The sequence below is a fragment of the Microcaecilia unicolor genome, unplaced genomic scaffold, assembly GCF_901765095.1.
Source record: "Microcaecilia unicolor unplaced genomic scaffold, aMicUni1.1, whole genome shotgun sequence".
Classification (NCBI taxonomy): Eukaryota; Metazoa; Chordata; class Amphibia; order Gymnophiona; family Siphonopidae; genus Microcaecilia; species Microcaecilia unicolor.
Genome location: NW_021963111.1, coordinates 41,910 through 63,035, shown reverse-complemented (window position 1 = coordinate 63,035; position 21,126 = coordinate 41,910). Strand labels below are relative to the sequence as shown.

The following is a 21,126-nucleotide window of genomic DNA, read 5'->3' as shown; positions in this document are numbered from 1 at the left end:
AGATGTTTTTCAGGTTCAAAAATGGCCATGTTCACCACTTGATTTTTGGACATTTAAAGTTGGATTTAGATGTCATATTGAAAATGCCCCTTTACATGTATGACCCTTACCCGAGATGTAATGGTAAGAATTTGTTAGAATTCTTGTTACAGTTCTAACAAAAATGTTAGAGTACATTTTTATTTAACTTAATTTGTTTTTGAATTAGGAACAAAAATACAGAGCTTTAATAGTATATTAAATTTTAACTGCCAGACCTTTGAACATTCTTCTAATTTTTGGAGATCTGTTCTCATGGTTTCTACTCCGTCCGGGGTAACCACTCTATTGGCTACCTTTGTCATGTCATCTGCAAAAAGGCAAACCTTTCCTTCTAACCCTTCAACAAGGTCTCTCACAAATATATAAATTGACCCCAGCACCAACCCCTGAGGCACTTCACTACTCACCTTCCTTTCCTCTGAGCGGATTCCATTTACCACCACCCTCTGCCTCCTGTCAGTCAACCAGTTTCCAATCCAATTCACCACTTTGGGTCTTAAGTTCAGCCTTTCAGTTTATTCAGGTGTCTTCTGTGAGGAACCATATTAAAGACTTAGCTGAAATCCAAATAGATTTCATCTAGCGAAAGTCCTTCATCTAGTTCTTTGGTCACCCAGTCAAAGAAATCAATCAGATTCATTTGGCAGGATTTTCCTTTGGTAAAGCCATGTTGTCTCAGATCCAGCAACCCGTTGGGATTCTAGAAAGTTAACTATCTTGTCCTTCAGCAGGGACTCCATTTTTTTTTCCCTACCACTGACATAAGGCTTACCAGCCTGTAGTTTCCCACTTCTTCCCTTTCCCCGCTTTTGTGAAGAGGGAACACATCTGCTCGTCGCCAATCCCGAAGAACCTGTTCTGTCTCATTGCCAACTAGGAAGACTGCTGATCTACAGGGTGTACTCCAAAGAGTGGATTGCAGCACCACCCAGAGAAATTTTACCTAACTAGTTTCTGACACAAAAATGTGTCATGCAAGCATCCCAGTGGTGTGTGGGAGAGGAAACCATAACCCCAACCAACCAAAAAGAGAAGGCAAAAGTGCAAGAGGTCAAACACCTACATAACAGTACTTAAAAGATCACCTAATTGTCACACCAAAACTACCCATAGCACCCCCAGACCACCCTTGGGAACTATAGGACTGGTGAATGTCAGATCAGCTGCAAAGAAATCCTCGGTGATCCATGATGCCATAAATGAACAGCATCTTGACATCCTAAGAACAAGTGAAACCTGGCTAGATGAAAGTGGGGGTTTACCACTGGCTGAACTATGCCCAACAGGTTTCAACATCCAACATCAACCAAGACCTGGAAGATAGGGTGGAGGGGTAGCAGTCTTGATTCTGGACACAATCAAACTGCGCAGAATATCCATCCCCAGCTACATGGATCAGAATCTCTTTTAATCCAACTTAAAGAGGAGAAACCAATCTGGCTGCTCATGGTTTACAGAGCACCTCGTAACAACACATTATCTGTGCAAGAACTACTAGACCTAATCACTCAAGTGACCCTGAATTATCCTAGGCTGGTGATCATGGGAGACTTCAATCTACACATCAAAACCCCAGATACCACCACAGCTGCCTTTCTGAACACGATGACAGCACTAGGATTTACACAGGTGATCAATTCTCCAACCCTCGAAAAGGGTCACATACTAGATCTGGTATTCTACAAAGGGGTGGATATCCCAGAATTCTGGGATAACAGTATTGAAATAACACCCCTATCGTGGCCAGACCATTTTCTAATTAAATTCTCCCTAAGTGACCACCTGAAACAAATGGCACCTCCCGGAGTTTGGAAGGAGATCAGAGACAAAAAAAAAGCTGACCGTTGAGAATTTCCTAGAGGCCTTGGACTATTCACATGTAGATGAAAAGACAACACTGTCAGAACAAGTTGACATCTGGAATACAAACTTAGCCAAGACCTTAGAGAAAACAGCACCACTAAAAAAGGTCTTATGCCCCACTCACAAACGCTCACCTTGGTTTTCTCCAGAACTTCGGATCCTTAAACGTGAAGGACGAAAACTGGAAAGGAGATGGCGCAAATCTCACCTGGTTGAAGACAAGCTAAACTGCAGGAAGCACATTGCAAAGTACCGCCAAGCCTTAGCAACCAAAAAACAGTATTTCTCACAATGCATGGCACAGGCTGCCAATTCAACCAAGCAGCTGTTCAGTATAGTGTTTTTATCTATCCCTCTCTAGACCCCCGCAGGACCCTTCCCCACGGAGGTGTACAGAGGGTTTGCTCTTCTAAGATCTTGTTAATCACCCCCTCCCTGAATTCCAGTGACACCCCATTCCATGGGGTTATGTCACGGGGTTCTAAGGAGCGCCTCCGGTCATGGAGGCGCAGGGGGGGTGACAGAAGGCGCAGTTCAAATCTAATTCCCATGACCACAGCTTTCTGTCTATCTGGATCTAAGTGAATCTTTGGCCATTTATGTTCCCACATGAAATCTATGTGAGTGAGAAAGAAAGATTCTTACTTGTGTGTGTAGTATTCTGTGAAACAGGTGGAGGAGAGAGAATAGATTGAAACAAGACTGAAACAGTTTAGTGAAAGAAATAGTCTTTTATTCTCACCCAAATCAGGACTTCAATTTGGTACAGACATCAGACAGATTCTGGGTTCAACCGGCCAGAGCTTCGCCCTTTGGAGATTTGTTGGGGAAAAATGTTCCAACGATAGCTCTGATGCCCACTTCTTATATAGCATTTTCAGTACATACAAGTCAATTGGAGAGGGATTTTGTTTCTAATCTTGCTTCATCTCTGAATCACACTTAACCGCAGATCAGGTGCCCACCTGCCCCTCCTCTCAAAGATTTCTTCATAGTGCCAATTTCAACACTTTTAAAACCTCTTTCCTAATACTGAGAGAGATCTGTGTCTTTATATCTTGTGATACTGGAAGCCATTTTATAAAGACAAACTCCATTTTAAGAACCAAGCTTTTTACCATTTTTGTCATTAATTTCTACATCTTAAGTGTTACACTCAATTTGAAAGTTGTACCAGGTTTCAATAAGACTCACCAAGCAGTCCTGCTCTTGCAGGCTCTCTGCTATAAGGCCATCAGCTGGTTATCAGGCCTAGTTAGTGCTTTTCAGCTGTTTTAAGCCATGTAGCTTGGCCCACCACTATTCCAGTGGATAGGTCTCAAGCTAGAACACATATTAACAATAGTAAACAGAACCAGCCTGTCTAGTCTAAACTGAACTGCAATGATTTTGCTACACACTTTGCCAACAAAATTAAAAGTCTCCATCAGGATTTACAGGCAATCCCACCCAGTGCCCAACCAGTCAACTAGGGGGTGCACAAACTCGCCCCCTCCAAACAGAGACAGATGGAACACTTTTAACCTTGACAAAAGGAGAGCCTTGACAAAATCCTAAGAGACCTTCGACCAGTTACCTGCTTCCTTGATCCCTGCCCATCAAAGATAGTGCAGCAGGCAAGTATGGGCCTTATAGAAGGTGCCACAAAAATTGTGAACACCTCTGTTTCTAAAGGGCAACTACCAACAGCATTAAAAAGAGCAGTGGTTTGCCCTCTGCTGAAGAAAAACAACCTTGACCAGGACAAGCTTGAAAGTTACAGGCCAGTATCCAACTTCCCGTTTCTAGGGAAACTCATAGAACAAACAGTCTGTGTTCAACTTAATGAATGGCTAGAAAAGAGTAACTGGCTAGATCCATGTCAATCTGGATTTAGACCCGGTTAGGGAACAGAAACGGTCCTCGTATCCCTGCTAGATGATCTTCATAGAAACTGAGACAAGGGATTTGCCTCAATGTTAGTATTGCTAGATTTGACACTGTGGATCATGATATCTTGCTAGCACGACTGACAGAAACAGGTATCAATGGAACAGTACTTGCCTGGTTCAGATCCTATCTATCAGACAGGCAACAATCCATAATGTTTGGCAACAACTCATCACCACCATGGACACTGACCTGCGGGGTACCACAAGGATTGATACTGTCACCTATTCTGTTCAATATCTACCTCAAGCCACTAGCTGAGCTGATTCAGTCAATGGACTCTCAGTTCTACATCTATGCGGATGACATGCAGCTACTCATACCCATTGAACCTGACTTACCTACAGCCATGAATAAACTGATTACCTGTCTAACATCAATTCAAGAATGGGCTAAACACAACAAACTTTGCCTGAACCCAAGTAAAACCGAGCTTCTCTGGGTCCCTAACACAAGTGGATACATACCTGACATCAAAATCCCTTTTGGGAAGTATGAACTCCCCCTCAAATCACAAGTCAGGAACCTTGGAATACAGCAAGATTCAACACTGATTCCCCAAATCAAAGCAACCTTCAAGAGCTGCTTCTACTGTTTGCGACAGCTACGCTGCCTCTCTCCTTACATCGAGAAGGTAAATCTTATCCCAGTTGTGCATGCCATGGTAACATCAAGACTGGATTACTGCAATGCACTATACAATGGGCTGACTACAAAGGGCCTGCACCAGCTCCAGTTGATTCAGAATGCAGCAGCAAGACTCATAGAAGGTTTCAAGCAATGTGACCACATCACACCATTTTTGCAAAAACTTCATTGGCTACCAGTACAATACAGGGCTAAATTTAAAACTCTATGTCTGATCTTCAAGGCCCTGAAAGGAAATGGCCCTGAGTATCTAAAGAATAGGATGATCCTCCATACACCGCCAAGAACACTAAGGTCCTCCCAAGGACTTTCACTAACTACACCCTCTCCAAAAGACATTACACGATGTGATACCCACAAGCGAGCCTTCTCAGGAGTAGCCCCCACACTCTGAAATGCATTGCCTGAAAGGCTCCGCTTAACACAAGTCTATCTCTACTTCAGGAAGCAGGTGAAAGCTTGGCTCTTCAACCAAGCCTTTAATGGAAGAAGTAACTAACTTGTTAATCTCACACACACACACAAGGAGTGACTCGGACTGCACATACTGCAGCGGGACATGTTTATCCACTCCTCCATGTGCAACTTTCTTCAAATCAGTCACCTTACTTTCTAATTCTTCCTACTTGCTTACCCATCTATATGTTACTACTTTGCCTTACCCTTCACTACCAATTATAATATTCTATTACGTATTGTGTTGACATTGCTAGTATACCATGCCATACTTTGTATTGTTTTTGAATATTTTTACTGCTGTAATTGCCTATTGCTCATGTTTGATCTATTCTTACTGTACACCACCTTGAGTGAACTCCTTCAAAAAGGCGGTAAATAAATCCTAATACATAAATAAATAAATAAATAAATCCTTAAGAGGTCCTGCCAAGATTTCTCTGAGCTCCCTCAGTATCCTGGATGTATCCCATCTGGCCTCATACCTTTGTCCACTTTCAGATTTTCAAGTTGTTTATAAATGCTTTCTTCTGTGAACAGTGCAATATCCACTCCATTCCCAGATATATCCTTGACAGCCGACAGCGGTACTTCACCAGGATTTTGTTCCGTGAACACTGAAGAGAAGTATTTGTTTAGCACAATCACTTTATCCTCATCACTTTCCACATAGCTTTTCTCAGCACTTTCAGTCTTCCAATTCTATTCCTAGCTTTTCTTCTTTCTCCAATATATCTGAAAAAGGTCATATCACCTCTCTTTACGTTTAGCCATTTTTTTTTTCTTCTGCCTGCACTTTTGCTAGCCTTATTTCCCTCTTCACTTCTTTCAGTTTATTCCAGTAATCTTTTCTGTGATCCTTTTGTTGCGTTTTTCTGTATTTCTTGTATCTCTTTTGCCATTATTTTTTCAGCCACTTGTTTAGAGAACCATTTCGGCTTCCTGTTTTTCTTGTTTTTATTTTCTTTGTATAAAGATCTGTTGCCATATATATAAGCAGCATTCAGCTTGGACCACTGTGCTTCCACTTCTCTAATACCTACCCCTGCCGTCAGCTCCTTCTTCAAGTATTCCCCCATTTTACCAAAATCTGCACGTCTGAAATCCAGTACTTTGAGTTTTGTGCTTCTGCACTTGACTTTCGCTCTTACATCAAACCATATCTTGTGATGGCCATTATTGCCTAGGTGGGCACTCACCAGGCCGTTGGAAACACTTCCTCCATTAGTGAGAACTAGATCCAGCATTGATCCTTCCCTCATGGGTTCGGTCACCATTTGTCTGATCAAAGCACTTTGACAGGCATCCGTGATCTCTCTGCTTCTTTCTGATTCTGCCAACGGGACATTCTAATCCAGATCAGGCAAGTTGAAATCTCCCAGCAACAGCACCTTGTTGAGTGAACATAATAGTCGGTTAGTTAGATAGCCTCAAAGCGCCCTTAAAGTTAGGAGTAGTACCATACTACCAATACCAGGGCAAGCAGTGGTTTTCCTCATGTCTAGCCCAATAACATGCTATGGACTTTTCCTCCAGGAACTTGTCCAAACCTTTTAAACCTAGATATGCTAACTTCTGTTATATCCTCTGGCAGCAAGTTCCAGAGCTTAACTATTCTTTGAGTGAAAAAATATTTCCTCCTATATGTTTTAAAAGTATTTCTATGTAATTTCATTGAGTGTCCCCTGATCTTTGTACTTTTTGAAAGAGTAAATAATTAATTCACTTTTACCCGTTCTATACCACTCAGGATTTTATAGACCTCAATCATATCCCTCCTCAGCTGTCTCTTTTCCAAGCTGAAAAGCCCCAACCTTTTTAGCGTTTCCTCATATGGGAGGAGTTCCATGCCCTTTATCAACCCTGAGGTACCCCACACCCTAGAGGAAAAGATGAGGAAGTAGCACCAGCGAGTGTTACCGCAAAAGAACGGTTTTGAAGAAAAGAGACAAACCAAGCTAGAACTGTACCTGATAATCCTAAGGAAAAGAGACATTGGAGCAGCAGAGAATGATTAATCAGGTCAAACGCTGCCGTTAAATCTAAGGAAACCAACAGCATCACTGAACCTTTGTCCAAGTTAACATGTATCTCACTTATCAGAGAGATAAGAATAGTTTCTGTACTATGACCCGAGCAGAACCCTGATTGCCTTGGATGTAAGGCATGGGTGCCCTTGACATGAGCAAGGAGCTGTTGAAAAACTAGTTTTTCTGTAAGTTTTGAAAGAAAAGTAGCAGTGGAAACTGGGAGATAGCCGACAGCAAAGTATCCAAAGCGAATTTTTTCAATATGGGGCAAACAGCTGCCCTCTTCCAGGCCAGTGGGAGCGACCCTAAAGATAGACTCTAGGAGATAATTTGCAATGCTAGTGGTAGAAGCCCCATTGAAGTGATCTTTAGCTAACTCGGTGGGATTGGGTCTAAGCAAGAAGGAGCAAGATTCATTGATGAAACTAGTCTCTTCAGTGACATAAGTGTAGTGGGATTAAATTGTGACCAAACTGATCCATAGTGTTCAGATAATGTTAGAGAAACAGGGGCATTCTGTGGTGTTGGAAAAGTTGACTCTAATCTGAGAAAAATGAACCTAGAGATTCCACAGAAGGGATCCCAGGTACAGGAGAACATTTCCCGTTCGTAAGCCTGTTATAAAGAGTAAACAGTTGCTTTGAAGAATTAGGTGATGTGTGGATTAGTTTTGAATAATATTTCTTCTTTGCAGTGGTTAACTGAGATAAGTGGAGGCGTATTTTCAAAGCACTTAGACTTACAAAGTATAGTAACCTATGGAACTTTGAAAATGAGCCCCCTAGTATGCCTGTTATATCTATCTTTTCATTTAATGATTAAGAACTGATCTGACCAACGGACAGGCCAAGACTGAAAGTCTCTAAGATTCAAAGCAGAAAACCTGTGATCAATTACTAGATCAAGAGCGTACCCTGCCTGATGTGTGGGGAAAGAAATAAACTGGGATAAGCCGAGGTCTGTTAAGAAATTTGTGAAAGAAAGAGACCTCAGTTGAAGCATAACATCAACATGAAGGTTAAAGTCTCCTAATATTACAAGAGAGGGAAACGAGGGCAGCATGTGCCATTGAACTGCACTTGAGGGAGGACAGTAGAATAAAAGTATCAAGTTCTATCAGAAGTAATTCAGAATATGGCAGACTTGGCCTTCACCATAGATGAAGTAAGCATAGCAAGGTCTCCACTCCATTTAGACTGGCTGGTTGAATAAAAGGCTGTGAAATCAGGGGGTAAGCAATGAAAAAATTATGACTCCTTCTTTGGACATAGCTATGTTTCTATCAAATATGGCACATCTAGGCTGTGGGAACAACAGAGATCCCTGATCAAATCTGTTTTCTTTTTCACAGACCTACACATGATAGTCATCAGCCTTAGGAGATGTAGAACATAAAATGAGATTACTCATCATACGAGACCTAGTGCAGGAATGAGGATGATTCGGACAGTGTCACCAAATTATAGGAATGAAGTTAGACTGAGTCATTTAAACTACAAAAATGGTCAGAAAAGAGAGAAGAAAGAGAGAGCCCATCAGAACCAACCCTAGTCCCAGCAGACAAACAGCAACCTTTGAAGAACTGCTTCCAGGAGGTCACTCCAAGGAGCATGGCCTGCTCCTTGGAAACGTGCAGCTGTGGCAATGGATGCTGCTGAGTACTCCAGGATATAATCACTTTGGTGGTTCTAGATGACGTTGCAGCATCATGTGATTGTCTTTGAGTCAGTAACAAACCCTAGAGAACTGAAAAATAAATCACTGACATCTAGTAAGGCATACATTCACAACAATAGCAAGTAACAGGCACAGAGCTTCTCAACCCAGTCTTCAGGGCACACCCTGCCAGTCGGTTTTTAGTATATCCACAGTGAATATGGATGAGAGAGATTTGCATACCGAGGAGGCAGTACATGCAAATCTATCTCATGCATATTTATTGTGGATATCCTGGAAACCCACGAGGCCTCAGCATTTCCGTTTAATTAACCCTTCTTGGCCATTCCCACATAACTTTTCTTCCCTCCATCCCTGTTTCCCTTTTGGGTCATTCTCTGTTTGGATTTTCTTGGGCAGGTTCATGGATGGAGCTGCACTACACCCTGAACAGCAGCAGCAACCCCCATGGAATCAGTGGGGGCCTCGAGCACGTTCCCTCATCTTCTTCCATTCATAATGAGAACATGGAGCAGATCTTGCTGGATGCTCAGCTGGAGTCTGAGAAGAACAGCTCACGAGGAGGATCTAGCTGTGGCAGGTACCAGTGAGTGTATGTGTGTACTGCATGGTGGTTCAGCAGTGTATAATTGCCGATGGATACTAGCATGGTGATTGAGCATGTGTAAGATTAGTGACTGAAGTCTAGTCCCAAGTGAGCTGGTGCCACAGCAGAGCCCCAAACGCTGTGTTATGTGAACAGCTTCTAATTCCCATCACTGCCTGCTTTCTCTTTTCCATTTTCATTTTTATATTCGACAGTGCTGCTCAATTATGCCTGAGAGCAGGCCTGTCCTGTCTCCGAAATGCAGACAGTGAAACAATAAAAAACACAAAAAGACATGGCTATAATTTATATAGAAAGATTGGTGCTATGCACTAGGTGAAATTGTCATGACAGTATATCTCAGAGCAGCTGTCGTCTGAGACAAGCCCAGCTGTAAAATACACAAAACAGAGGCAGGACTTGCATTACTGATTTGGCCTCTGGTCTGAGAGATGCTAAAGCAGCAACACCAGAGCCAAAACCTACAAGAAGTGTATTAAGATGGAAGGGCTGCACCAGCAGTTAGACCATCTCTCCTTGGTGGTGGTGGTGGTGGACTCAGCAGAGGAGCCCATACAAAACAATAAAGCAGGAGTTTAAAAAAGATAAATTCAAACTGGAAACTGAATCAAAGAATATTGTGTGCAAGGTACCCTTTCATCATCAGCTATAGATCACAAAAAGGTTTTATTTTGGTTTAATATTCACATTTAAGAGCAAACGATGGGATGAATTTTGGGGCTCATTGTGGGATTTGGAACTGTGAGATGTGATGGGGGGAGGGGAGGATCTTCCTGCTGAGACCTGAGTTCTTCTGCTATCCAACCTGAAATGTGCATTGCAGAATAGCAGACATGACTTCAGTGTCCTTTATTTCAGTCCTCCATTAACCATGAGCCTGCAGTGCTCCCCTGAGCCACCGGAAGTAGAAGCTGCATGGAGTGGGAACCAAACCAGTGCACAGGTAAGTGAGATGATTAACATATGGCAAATATGGATGCATAGGGAGGGATTAGTTACGGAGAGAAGGTCACTATTCTCACTTGTGCTATAAACCAAACATTGCTAGCCCCTAAATTTATTTATGGAGCCATTTTAGATGATGTAGGCAATACTAAATTGTTCTGGGTTGACTAACCGTTCCGTTTTTTTTCTATATCTTAGTATACAACGAAACCTTTTTTTAGTCTTTTTTGTTTGCTGTTCATGTGAGATACTTTTATTGTGATTATAATGCTTAAAATATGTGATATCTTATTATAAATGTGCAGTGCTCAGTTATCACCTGTTACAATGGAAATAAATTTTCCTAGTAATGGTGTTCACCAGACATCATGGCACTGCTGCCCTGCCTCCCTCCTGTGATTCTCACAATTAACTTACTTTTTATATGACAGAGGACTTCCTCTATTTGACTTAATAATCACTTATCTTATGGGTGCAGTGTTGTCTCATCTTGATGCTGATTCTGCCTTCACGTCTTTTGTAACAGCTGACTGGTGTTCGTAATTTTTCCTCATGTGAATTGTCCTCTTTATCCTCTTTATTCTTATTGTTATCATTCAATATTTCCGTTTTCCTTGTTCTCGTTCTATGCTCTTTCTAGTAATACCTAGGTGGTGGTGGTGGTGGTGGTGGTGGCGGTGGTGGTGGGCGGGGGGGGGGGGGGGGGGGGGGGGGTGCAAAATTGACATCAAAATTCAAGAGGGCATGGATGAATCCAGAGAGGATTCTCACTGGAGGGGAAGCCAGTGGAGTTAGAGATCAGAGGGGGCCTGCAGTGCAATAGGTAGGGAGAATGGACAGACTGGAAGCTCCTGCTGTCAGGCTCTGAGTTTCAAGATAAGGTACCCAGTGACATTCATTGCTGGCTTTTTTTAAAGGTTTGTCTTTTGTACTCACAGATGCATTTAGAAGTGAGACCATGCTTGGAAAGTTCTTATGCCTGAATGCTGCTCTTTTTCCTTTTCAGCCAGAGAACAACCAACAGAGCCAGCAGCGGGAGGTGGGACTTATGCTGACAGGGAGTCCTGACTGGGTCTGGCACTGGGCCAGTCGACCTGAACACTTGCAGCTAAAGTAAATGCAACTTTTATTTTTCTTCCTGTAGCCAGCTAGTATAATATAATGCTTGTTTCCCTAAATCTGAGCTTGTTCCTGTAACATTCCTGTTTAGATGGACCACTGTCAAGATAGAACTTCTTATCTTTCCTCTGAAACCCACTTCTCTCCTTCTGTCTGTTTCCACAGATAGACCCTTCAGTCGACTCCTCTCTCTCCTTCTCTGTACTCATGCAAAGCCTTGCTAAAACATGTCACTTTTTTCTGTATAATATCACCAAAATTCATCTTTTTCTAAAGACACTACTAAAACCTTTATCCACTCTCATCATCTCCTGTGTCCAGTGGACTACTGCAGCCTTCTGCTCACAGATCTCCCACTGAACTCCCTATATCCACTACAACCCATTCAAAATTGATCTTCAAGAGTTACTTTTTGCCAGCGTTCTACATATTTAATTCCTGTTCTTAAAATGTGTACTTAAAATGACCCCTGCTTCTGTGTACATTTCAAGCTTTTCTTAGCTCACCTACAAGTGCATTCATTCTATAAATCCATACTATCTCTCCTGTCTTCTCTCTCATTACACTGCTCCCCAGAAACTCTGTTCATTGGGCATGTTGGCCCAATATTCAAACGTGTCAATATTCAACCAGCAGAATTAGGCCATGGTGCAGAATGCTGCACCATGTCTGGACACTGGCATTGAATATCAGCATCTGACTAGATGCGGTCAAGCTGCAGGCTCTTAATTGGGTCTCAGCCAATATTCAGGTGGCACCTGCATAAGACACTTATGTGGGCCCTGGCTGAATATCGGCCAGGACCCACATAAGTTGGGTGTGTATGTCTACCTTGCTCCCACCCCTCTGACAACAGCTGTGATCCCCTCCCAACCCCCCCCCCCCGTGACACAAAGACTGACCCCCCAGACACAAGCTAAAATCCCCCAACCCCCCCCCCCAACACAGGGGCCTACTCCCTCCTGTTCCTCAACACAAGCTGCGATCCTCCTCCCAACTGCCCCTAGACACAATGATCAATCCTGTTCTTCACCCCTCCCTGTTTAAGAGCCCCCCCATGCCTACCTTACTCCCAGATGGAGCAGGAGCAAACCCTACTCGCAACTCCATAGTAAAAATGGCTACCACCGTGACCTCTAACGGTAGTCTCATGGTACTAGTGCTAGTACCATGGGACTACTGTTCGAGATCACAGTGGCCATTTTGCTCCTGCCCCCATCACCCCAGTAGACCACCTCTAACGGGGGGAGGAGGGGAGTTGGTCTTTGAGTTGGAGGGGGGGGGGGGGGTTGGGAGTGGGATTGCAGCTTGTAGTGGAGAGGAGGTTAGGAGAAGGATCAGAGCTTGCCAGAGTGGGAGGGACGGAGGGCAGGACAGTACATTGAAGGCTGGTATCTGGTATTATGCAAATGCTGGTAGGTATTCAGTGCTGGGACCTGCATTGCTAGCTGGACAAAGTATATATGTACCCAGTTAGCTATAGGGGTGCCAGCACTGAATACTGGTAGCACCTGCTTAACTCCCAGTTCCTGGTTCTGCAACTTGTAATGCCTCTGACTTGCCCACTGGGGACATTGCTGGTGAGTGCCAATATTCAGCACACTATCTAGTTAAGTGACACTGAATACTGGTGGTTAGGCAGGTACAAGCAATACATGGGCAGGAGGCTCTCCTGTCCATTTAAATTGCTTTGAATATCAACCCCAAAGGTTGAGGTTTATGCTCATTAATTGTCCCCTTTGCAACTTTACTAGGGCTGAGTGCATAACTTTATAGTCAAAATTTTAGTAAACTCCTAAACTTAGGAGCATAAAAAGTGGGTGGCAACAGGGGCGAATTTAAGGCAGGGCAAATCAGTTTAGGAGATTAGCACTGATTTTCATCACTATGCTCATAAATTGGGTACTCTGCGCAGTCACTTACAGAAACAGCCCATTTCAGATGTGTTTGATTTTATGTTCTTTTTATAGATTGTATATGTTTTGTTCATGTGGTGTGTTCTTTCCTATTTTTAATGGCATGCCTTTTCCTTCTTTTTTTTGTTAATAATTTTATATAAAGCACTTTGATCTTTTGTTAAAATAGTATATCCAATTTTAGAATAAATATAAACAAATGAATAGTAGGCCTAACTTTACAGTATAAGCATAAATTTTAAGCTTCTAAATTAAGATGAATTTTCAGCTGAAAACTTACGGTCCTACGTTTGGCTGAAAATAGGGCATAAATTTGGGGGCATAACTTAGGAGGATGACGTTAAGAGCTCAGTATTTTTATGAATACCGGGTTTGTTGTTCTTATCTGAGCCCTGCTCCTCCACCACCAGCTCCTCACTTTGTGTATTCCACCTCGTTGCACTGCATAAAGTGGTATGTCATGCTACCACTCTGGCCCTATCAAGTCCCAACTAAAGACTCATCTTTCTGAAATTGCTATTAAATCCTAAATTCTAATTTTCTCTGATCAGAGCCTTGTTAATGTAAACTACATTTTCTGAAGCCTTCTCTTTGTCTTATGTAAGTTTTGTGGTGGAGGGACTGTCTCTTAAGTCTACAGTGCTGTCTGGTAGCATTTTAAAAATGAGGTGTGGCAGTTGAAATCTTATTCACATCATAGCATCACTCGTTCAGTCCCTTCTCCACAACACGCTTCTAAGTCTCATTCCTGGACCGAGGCAGTCAAAGCCCTTTTTTACAACTTTATTCAGCTTTTGCCTTCCTTTAACATTGTTCACTTCTTTCTGCAGGGAATTTGTGTTTAAACACCCGAAGACACAGCAGCTCCCTCAGACACAGAGACAGAAACAAGCCATCCTCAGCCTCCAGAAATCAAAAGGCCTGAAGAAGGGCAGTGCTGGGATCTTTTCCACACAATTTCTGATGCTTTTCATCCCCTCTTTACTCTTCAGTCACCTGCTGACCATTGGATTGGGGTGAGGAGCATACTTGGGAGTGTTTGAGTTCTGGTCACCCCAAGACATAAGTAGACTACTGGTGATGGGGTAAGAGAATGTGTGTGTTAGGGGGAGGAGGGGAGTACATGCAATCTCTCACATTCATTCCTCTCTTTAGGGTTGCCAGACAGCTGATGTTTGGCTGGCATGTCCAGTTTTCTTGAAGAGAGGCTGGCAGAACTAAAAAAAAAAAAAATTGCAATGGAAGCACTGGTTTTCTGTGGAACACTAGGCTCCAAACTGCCAGAGTCTCCCTCCTTCTTGGACTGTTTTATTCAACTGGGACTGTCCCAAGGCCTGATGACAGTGGCAGCTGTTCAGCATTAAGGGGCATGGGCAGAGAATGAGGCCCTGCATGTTCTGCTCTAGGCTTCATGATGGAGGTGGACTTGGGCGTGTCACATATGCTGATTTGGTCTCCTGCACTCTTTAAGGTTAAACTGCTTTTTTAAAACCTGAAAGCCTCAGGACTATTCCAAAACTGTTTAAAAAAAGGCCCGCAGGGCAGGGAAGGTTAAGGGGCAAGGGTGATGATTGTGAGGGTGAGGGTGAGGGATGGGTTTGTTGGTGATCTACTCCCCAAGGCTGACCCCAGCACACTCTCTCAGAATCACCCTGAGCCAGCATTGTGCCCTGTGTGACATGCTCCCTAGGTCTCCATTCCACCCACTGCACCATGACCACTTCAGGGGAGACAGTGGCCAGGCAGTAATTTTTACATCATGTCTCCTTTGTTCCCTGTGGGGCTGCACTGCTCACAAAGTCCTCGGGATTGCCCTGCAATTGGGCCCGACCCCCTCTTCCCTTTTACATCAAAGAGCATGCAGGAGAGGGGATGCAATGACAGGGAGAAGAAGGCTTCCCTTCCTAGATTTGATTACTTCATAAAATGAAATAACAGAATTGTGGAACTGTCCTGCTGTGCCTGTCCTTCACATAGCTCTGCTAACAGGGGCGTATCTGAGGTTCGGCGGTAGGGGGGGCAGGGGCTAGAGTGAGGGGGCACATTATAACCCCCCCCGGCCGCCGTCCCCCACCCACCGCCCTTAACCCTCCCCCACCTACCACCAACCCTTTCCCCGCCTACCGCGGTCACCTACCCCCCGAGGTCCGCTCCTGCCGGTTTTTTAAAATATTACTTCAGCTGGCGGGGGACCTCAACCCCCGCCAGCCCAGCCGAGGTCTTTAACTTCTTCATCCTCGTGCTGTTAAACCTGCAATGCATCCTTCCAGTTAGACGGAGTTTGACGTCGCAGCACGTTGTACGTGCAGGACGTCAACGTGCTGCAACGTCAAACTCCGTCTAACTGGAAGGATGCATTGCAGGTTTAACAGCACGAGGATGAAGAAGTTAAAGACCTTGGCTGGGCTGGCGGGGGTTTGGGTCCCCCGCCAGCTGAAGTAATATTTTAAAAAACCGGCAGGAGCGGACCTCGGGGGTAGGTGACCGCGGTAGGCGGGGAAAGGGTTGGCGGTAGGCGGAGGAGTGTTAACGGCGGTAGAGGGGTCCAGGGCGAAATCTGCGGGGCCCTGGCCCCTGTGGCCCCACGCAGATACGCCCCTGGCTAACACACATCCATGCAGGTCTGGGCAGCCCTGCTTTTTAACTCCAAGATATACATTGGACTCTGCAATAGTAAATACAGGGTTATAATTCATGGCTATAATATATAACACTATGAGGCAGGAGTTAAAAGAGCAACACCCAAGCAAATGTCCCTCTATTTGAAGCACAGTTTGGTCATCCAGCCTCCAATATCTACATGGTTCAATGTGAAACACTCCTGTACCTCATGAGTCACATGCAGTTTGAAAATAAAAAAGCTTGTGACCCCCCAAGGATGCTTTGTAATTTAACACAGTGTTATACATAAAACATGATTAGATCCTAATATAAACTCTGAAGAGAGAAAGGCAACCCTGCTGAATAAATAACTCAGACACAAAGCATGCATTTTATTTGTTAACTAAAAGATTTAGAAATAACAGCAGCATAAAACTTTATTCACATCAAAGAGTCAATATTAAAATCAAGTTTAAAAGACAATGCAAATATTTCAGACCAGCAACAAGTAACCTTTCTGATACAAATGGTTTTCAGCCCAACATATTTCAACGTTCTGCTTGCATCAGGGTGCCCAATCCAATTACTGGTACACAGAATAAGTCGTCTTCTGAAGGTCAAGGAGGCAAAGAGAGACACCCTAATTTTGTCATGAAGGTGTCACTTATTGTATAAGAATGTTAGTTCCTGTAGACTGTAGGTGAGAGGGCAGAGATGTGCCCCCACCCCCCTTTGCAGATAGTAGAAGCATGTGATTACCATACCCTCTCTGGCCGGTATTCAAAGTGAGGCTCCTGTCTGCTTAAATTGCTTTCCACCGCCTAACCCTCAATATTTGGCAGCACTGAAGCAGGCAGTGTCGCTGAATATTGCCTCTGACTGGCCCCAGAAAAAGTGGACAGGTCAGGGTCGGCATTAGAGAGAAGCTGGGAGTTATACAGATGCTGACAATATTCAGTGCCAGGACCCACGTAGCTAAGCGGGTTAAATTAGGACAGCTCGGCTGCCCTAAATTAACCCGCTTAGCTATGCGGGCCCTGGCACTGAATATTGGCCGGAACCTGCATATCTTTTGTTTAAACCCTCCCCAGTCCCCTGCTGCCTTTCCTCCCCCAATCCACCGCCATTTGAAGTCCCCTGAAGCTGCCTTTCTTCGCCCTCCCCCAATCCACCGCCATTTGAAGTCCCCTGAAGCTGCCTTTCTTCTCCCTCCCCTGATCACTGCTATTTGAAGCCCCAAACCTCCTCTCTCCTGGAGTCTGGGTAGGCCTCCATGGGCCTACCTGTATCCCTGGTGGTCCAGTGGGGGACGATATGGGCAGCAGCAAAGCCCATTCACTCCTGCCTCTTGCCGCTGCCTTTTTGCAAATGGCTGCTGTAACCTCTTGTGGTTGGTGTCTTATGCAGGCCCTGGCTGAATATCTGCCGGGATCTGCATAAACTCCAGCAGCAAATCCCACAGAAATTAGCCCCCAATATACAGTGCTGGGGCTTGGACATGGCTAGTCTAGCCGTCGATGTTAAGCATTTCAAAAATGTTCACCGCCGTTGGCTGAATATTGGGGGGGGGGGGGGGGGGGGGTGTCTCTGTTAGGGAACTGCTGCACCATGACAATTCCATGAACGCTGTGTGTCAGTGGTGCAATGAATGCTTTAAATAATTGTCCTAAACTGAGAGTTGGGGCTTGGCTGCATCGTGATGAAAGGCAGGCTGGCTGGCTGGTCCGCTCTTTGAGGACAAGGAACTTGGTGCACTGCCAGCCAGAGGAAGTGGCGCATTTATTAGCATTTCATCATTTGCCGCTGCTTTAAATGCCTAGGTGTGGCGAAATAGAGGAGTTTCATGCTTGCGATTTGTATTGTTATTCTTATGGCATGTATTTCCCTTGTATGGTCAGCAGGTGGTGTCTGTCCTCTGCTTTAAAGCTGTTGCAGAGGTGACTGAGGGAAAGTAATCTGCACTGCTATTCGCCAAATACCCTTCAGTGTTAATGCTCTGGCCTCTGATTGGCCCTGAGGTTCAAAATCCAGGCAGTATGTGCTGGAAATCCCCAGTCTCAGAGAGGGAGTGTGGAGGGTAAAGATCTCTGCACTGAGACCCTGTTCAAAACCTGTGAGCAGTTATTTTCCAGAACTCCTCACGTACTAGTCAGGTAGTAAGAAAATGTCTAGTTAGTTTTACTGTTGATACCAGTTATTTTACCTGTTAGTGTTTGCTGTTTTTATCTTTTTTTTTTTTTTTACAGTTCACTGTTACACTTTTCTGATAATAAACTTATTAGTTTATTAGCTCTGTTGTCTTGGACTGACTAAGAATCCTGGTGGTTTGTGTTTTTGGACTGTGGGTATTTTCTAAGAACTATGGGACCCCTGGGATTGTGGCCCCAGTGTTCTTAGAAACCACCGGGGAATTAACTTGCAGGTGGGAGACTCGCCCAGAGGCAAGAGAAACCCATTGCAGTGGGGTGGAGGGCATGCCAGTGTAGAGCACCATGCACATGTGCAGGCGGGCATGAGCAGTGCTGGGACAGACGGTTGCTAGGCGTTTCGTGACACTGGGCTTGCGCGCATTTTTCTCTCCCCCATCTTTGGTCCATCTGTGGGGATCTTTTCAGTTGTCTCCTGCCTGCTGTGTAGCTTGTACATCTCTCGTCTGCAAAGAAGTGAAGGCTTAAATATCACAAAAACCTCTAAAACACTCCAGCCATATTATAGTTCCAAAGAACCATGTGCTATTCAAAAAAAACTCATAGTCATAAGAATCCTTATACAAATTATTTGTCTTTTTATTGTGGTGGCACCATCAAATAAGGGGCAATAAATCATGCCCAACAAACGCAGCACTTTAGTTTCTGCTTTTATCTTCTTATAATCGTAAGTCCCAATTTATATATAAATGAATGTTTAAAATAGTCTTTCATCATTTATCCTCCAATGTTATTTTATGCAAAGAAGCTTTAAAAATAATAAAGGACTTATCTGGCAATCACTGTTCCTTGAAAATAGGATACAGCACATACAGTGCCACAGGAAAGCTGACATGATTACGTTTCGAGCTAAAGCTCTGCGTCAGGACATGGCTTCAAAATTTCAATGCTTCACAAGAATCTCTTTTAAAAAAGAAAATGTTATGCTGCCCTGGAGTAATCCGAGAGTACGCAAGTGTTTTTTTGTAAAAGCTCGAAACGTGATCACATCGGCTTTCCTATGTTCAAGGAACAGTGACTGCCAGATAAGTCCTTTGTTATTATTTTTTAAAAGATTCTCTGCACAAAGTAATGTTGGAGGGTAAATGATGACAGACTATTTTAACATTCATTTGTATATAAATTGGGACTTATGATTATAACAAGATAAAAGCAGTAAATAAAAGTGTTGCATTTATTGGGCATGATTTACTGCCCCTTATATGATGGTCCCAGCACAGTAAAAAAGATGAAATAATTTGTATAAAGATTATTATGACTATGTAGTGTTTTATTTTTTTAATAGCACATGATTTTTTTTTTTTGAAACTTTATATATGGCTGGAGTATTTTATAGGTTTTTGTTGTATAACTTGGACATGCTAAGGGTTTTGGTTTATTTTTATGTTGTATGATACTGCTGCATGGTTTTTATGTTTGCTTGTTCATGAGTTAGCCAGGAGGCAAAGAATTTCAGTGAAAAATTAAGTAAGATTCATGGAAATCAGACTCTGCCCTCTACTGGTATTTCTTTTGCACTGCAGCAAGCAAAGTCTTGAACGCCAGGAAACCTACTGGCTTGAGTTTGATAATTGTTTGCTAGAAAACAGGACCCTGCAGTGCTACCTACTCCCCCCCTCCCCCATGCAGCACTTAATCTACTTTTCTTTTGGTTTCCTTTCTTCTCAGAATCTATATTGGCAAAAGACTGGCAGCATCCTCTGCAAGCAGCCTGTGAGTCCAGAATACAGAAAACTGCAAGCTCAGGACATCTCCCCTGCTCCCTGTCTATTGCCTCCTCTCACTTCCAAATTCTGTGGAACTGTAGATGGGACACTGTCTGGATAAGGAATTGACCATACTGATCTCATGTGAACTGGAACAGAAACTTTGTTTTGTAAGGATGAAGGATGCCTGAAAGCAAAGAAAGGAAAAGGAAGCAAATGATTCAACAACTTTTTCTTTCTTTGGGGCTGGTGCTTGTGAACCTGAGAGAGCAGGAGCCTGGAGGCCTGTTGCAATGACATGGCAATCATCAGCATTAGAACTATGGAGAGGTGCAATTACCCATCCCCTCAATGGATTCCCAACAGTGATTGCTTGAATGGGAAGCAGTGACTTCCAGCTCCAGCAGTAGGTGCACTGTTACTTGCTCCTGCGGAGAATATCTCTCAGGAGTGGCACTGGCACACTCATGTCCCAGTTCAAGCGATTCCTTCCACCTCCTGTCATCTTTATCCAGTACTCGGCCCAGAGACCACAACACGAGTCAATTCAGTGCATACATGTTAAAAAAAGAAAAAGAGGTGCTTGCAGTTAACAAGGGAGCATCTAAGACCAGATGCAAGGATTCATATCTGCAAATGCTTCTGTGAGAAGATAGTGGTCAGTAGGGACCAGAGCCTGAAGCCTCCATCTCCAATAAGAGAGGCTTTTCTGTGTGAATTACAGGAGACAGATCTCTGTTCACTATTAGCAGTCAGAGTAGTAGACAGCAAAGGAGAATAAACCAAGGTCCAAATCTGACTTCTCCCACTGACATTTCTTATGTCCTTGGACAGGTCACTTTGGGGCTCATTTTCAAAAGAGAAAAAAATATCCAATAAGTGGCATAAAGCATCATTTGGATGCTTTCTCACCAAATCGTCCAAATTGGTATTTTTGGAACCCGTTTTCCAGATGTTTTTCTATGCAGTTCATCTGCAGTGCATCCAGATCTCAGGGGGCTTGTCAGGGGTGTGTTAAGGGCAGGATTTGGGCGTTCCTAAGACCTGGATATTTTTCAGCCATAATGGAGCAAAATGAAAACGTCCAGGACTGAAACTAAGATGTTTTGAGCTAGACCAGTTTTAATAATGACTAAGTCTCAAAGTGCCCTAAATGACAGATGACCATTGGAGGAATAAAGGAATGACCCCCCTTACTCCCCCAGTGGCCACTGACCCCCTTCCACCTCCCCAAAGATGTAAAAGAAACAGTATATACCAGCCTCCATAACAGCTTCAGATGTTAAGGCCAATCCTATTAGAGCAGCCTGGTGGTCAGTGCAGTGCACTATGGAGAAGAGGACCCATGCCCATAAACCACTCTTAACTAGTACACTTGTG

General features: G+C 43.7%; 1 protein-coding gene across 1 annotated transcript in view; it reads left to right on the top strand.

Moving 5' to 3' along the window:
- LOC115458945 (BCL2/adenovirus E1B 19 kDa protein-interacting protein 3-like) overlaps positions 1-20,585 on the top strand; it is a 41,921-nt gene extending 21,336 nt beyond the window's left edge. Inside the window, exons 2-6 of the mRNA XM_030188804.1 lie at positions 9,045-9,225; positions 10,111-10,195; positions 11,204-11,310; positions 14,063-14,248; positions 19,709-20,585. Coding sequence (XP_030044664.1) covers positions 9,045-9,225; positions 10,111-10,195; positions 11,204-11,310; positions 14,063-14,248; positions 19,709-19,757 — 608 coding nt within the window. The 3' untranslated portion in view covers positions 19,758-20,585. The remainder of the gene's footprint in view (positions 1-9,044; positions 9,226-10,110; positions 10,196-11,203; positions 11,311-14,062; positions 14,249-19,708) is intronic.
- Positions 20,586-21,126: the final 541 nt, after the last annotated feature.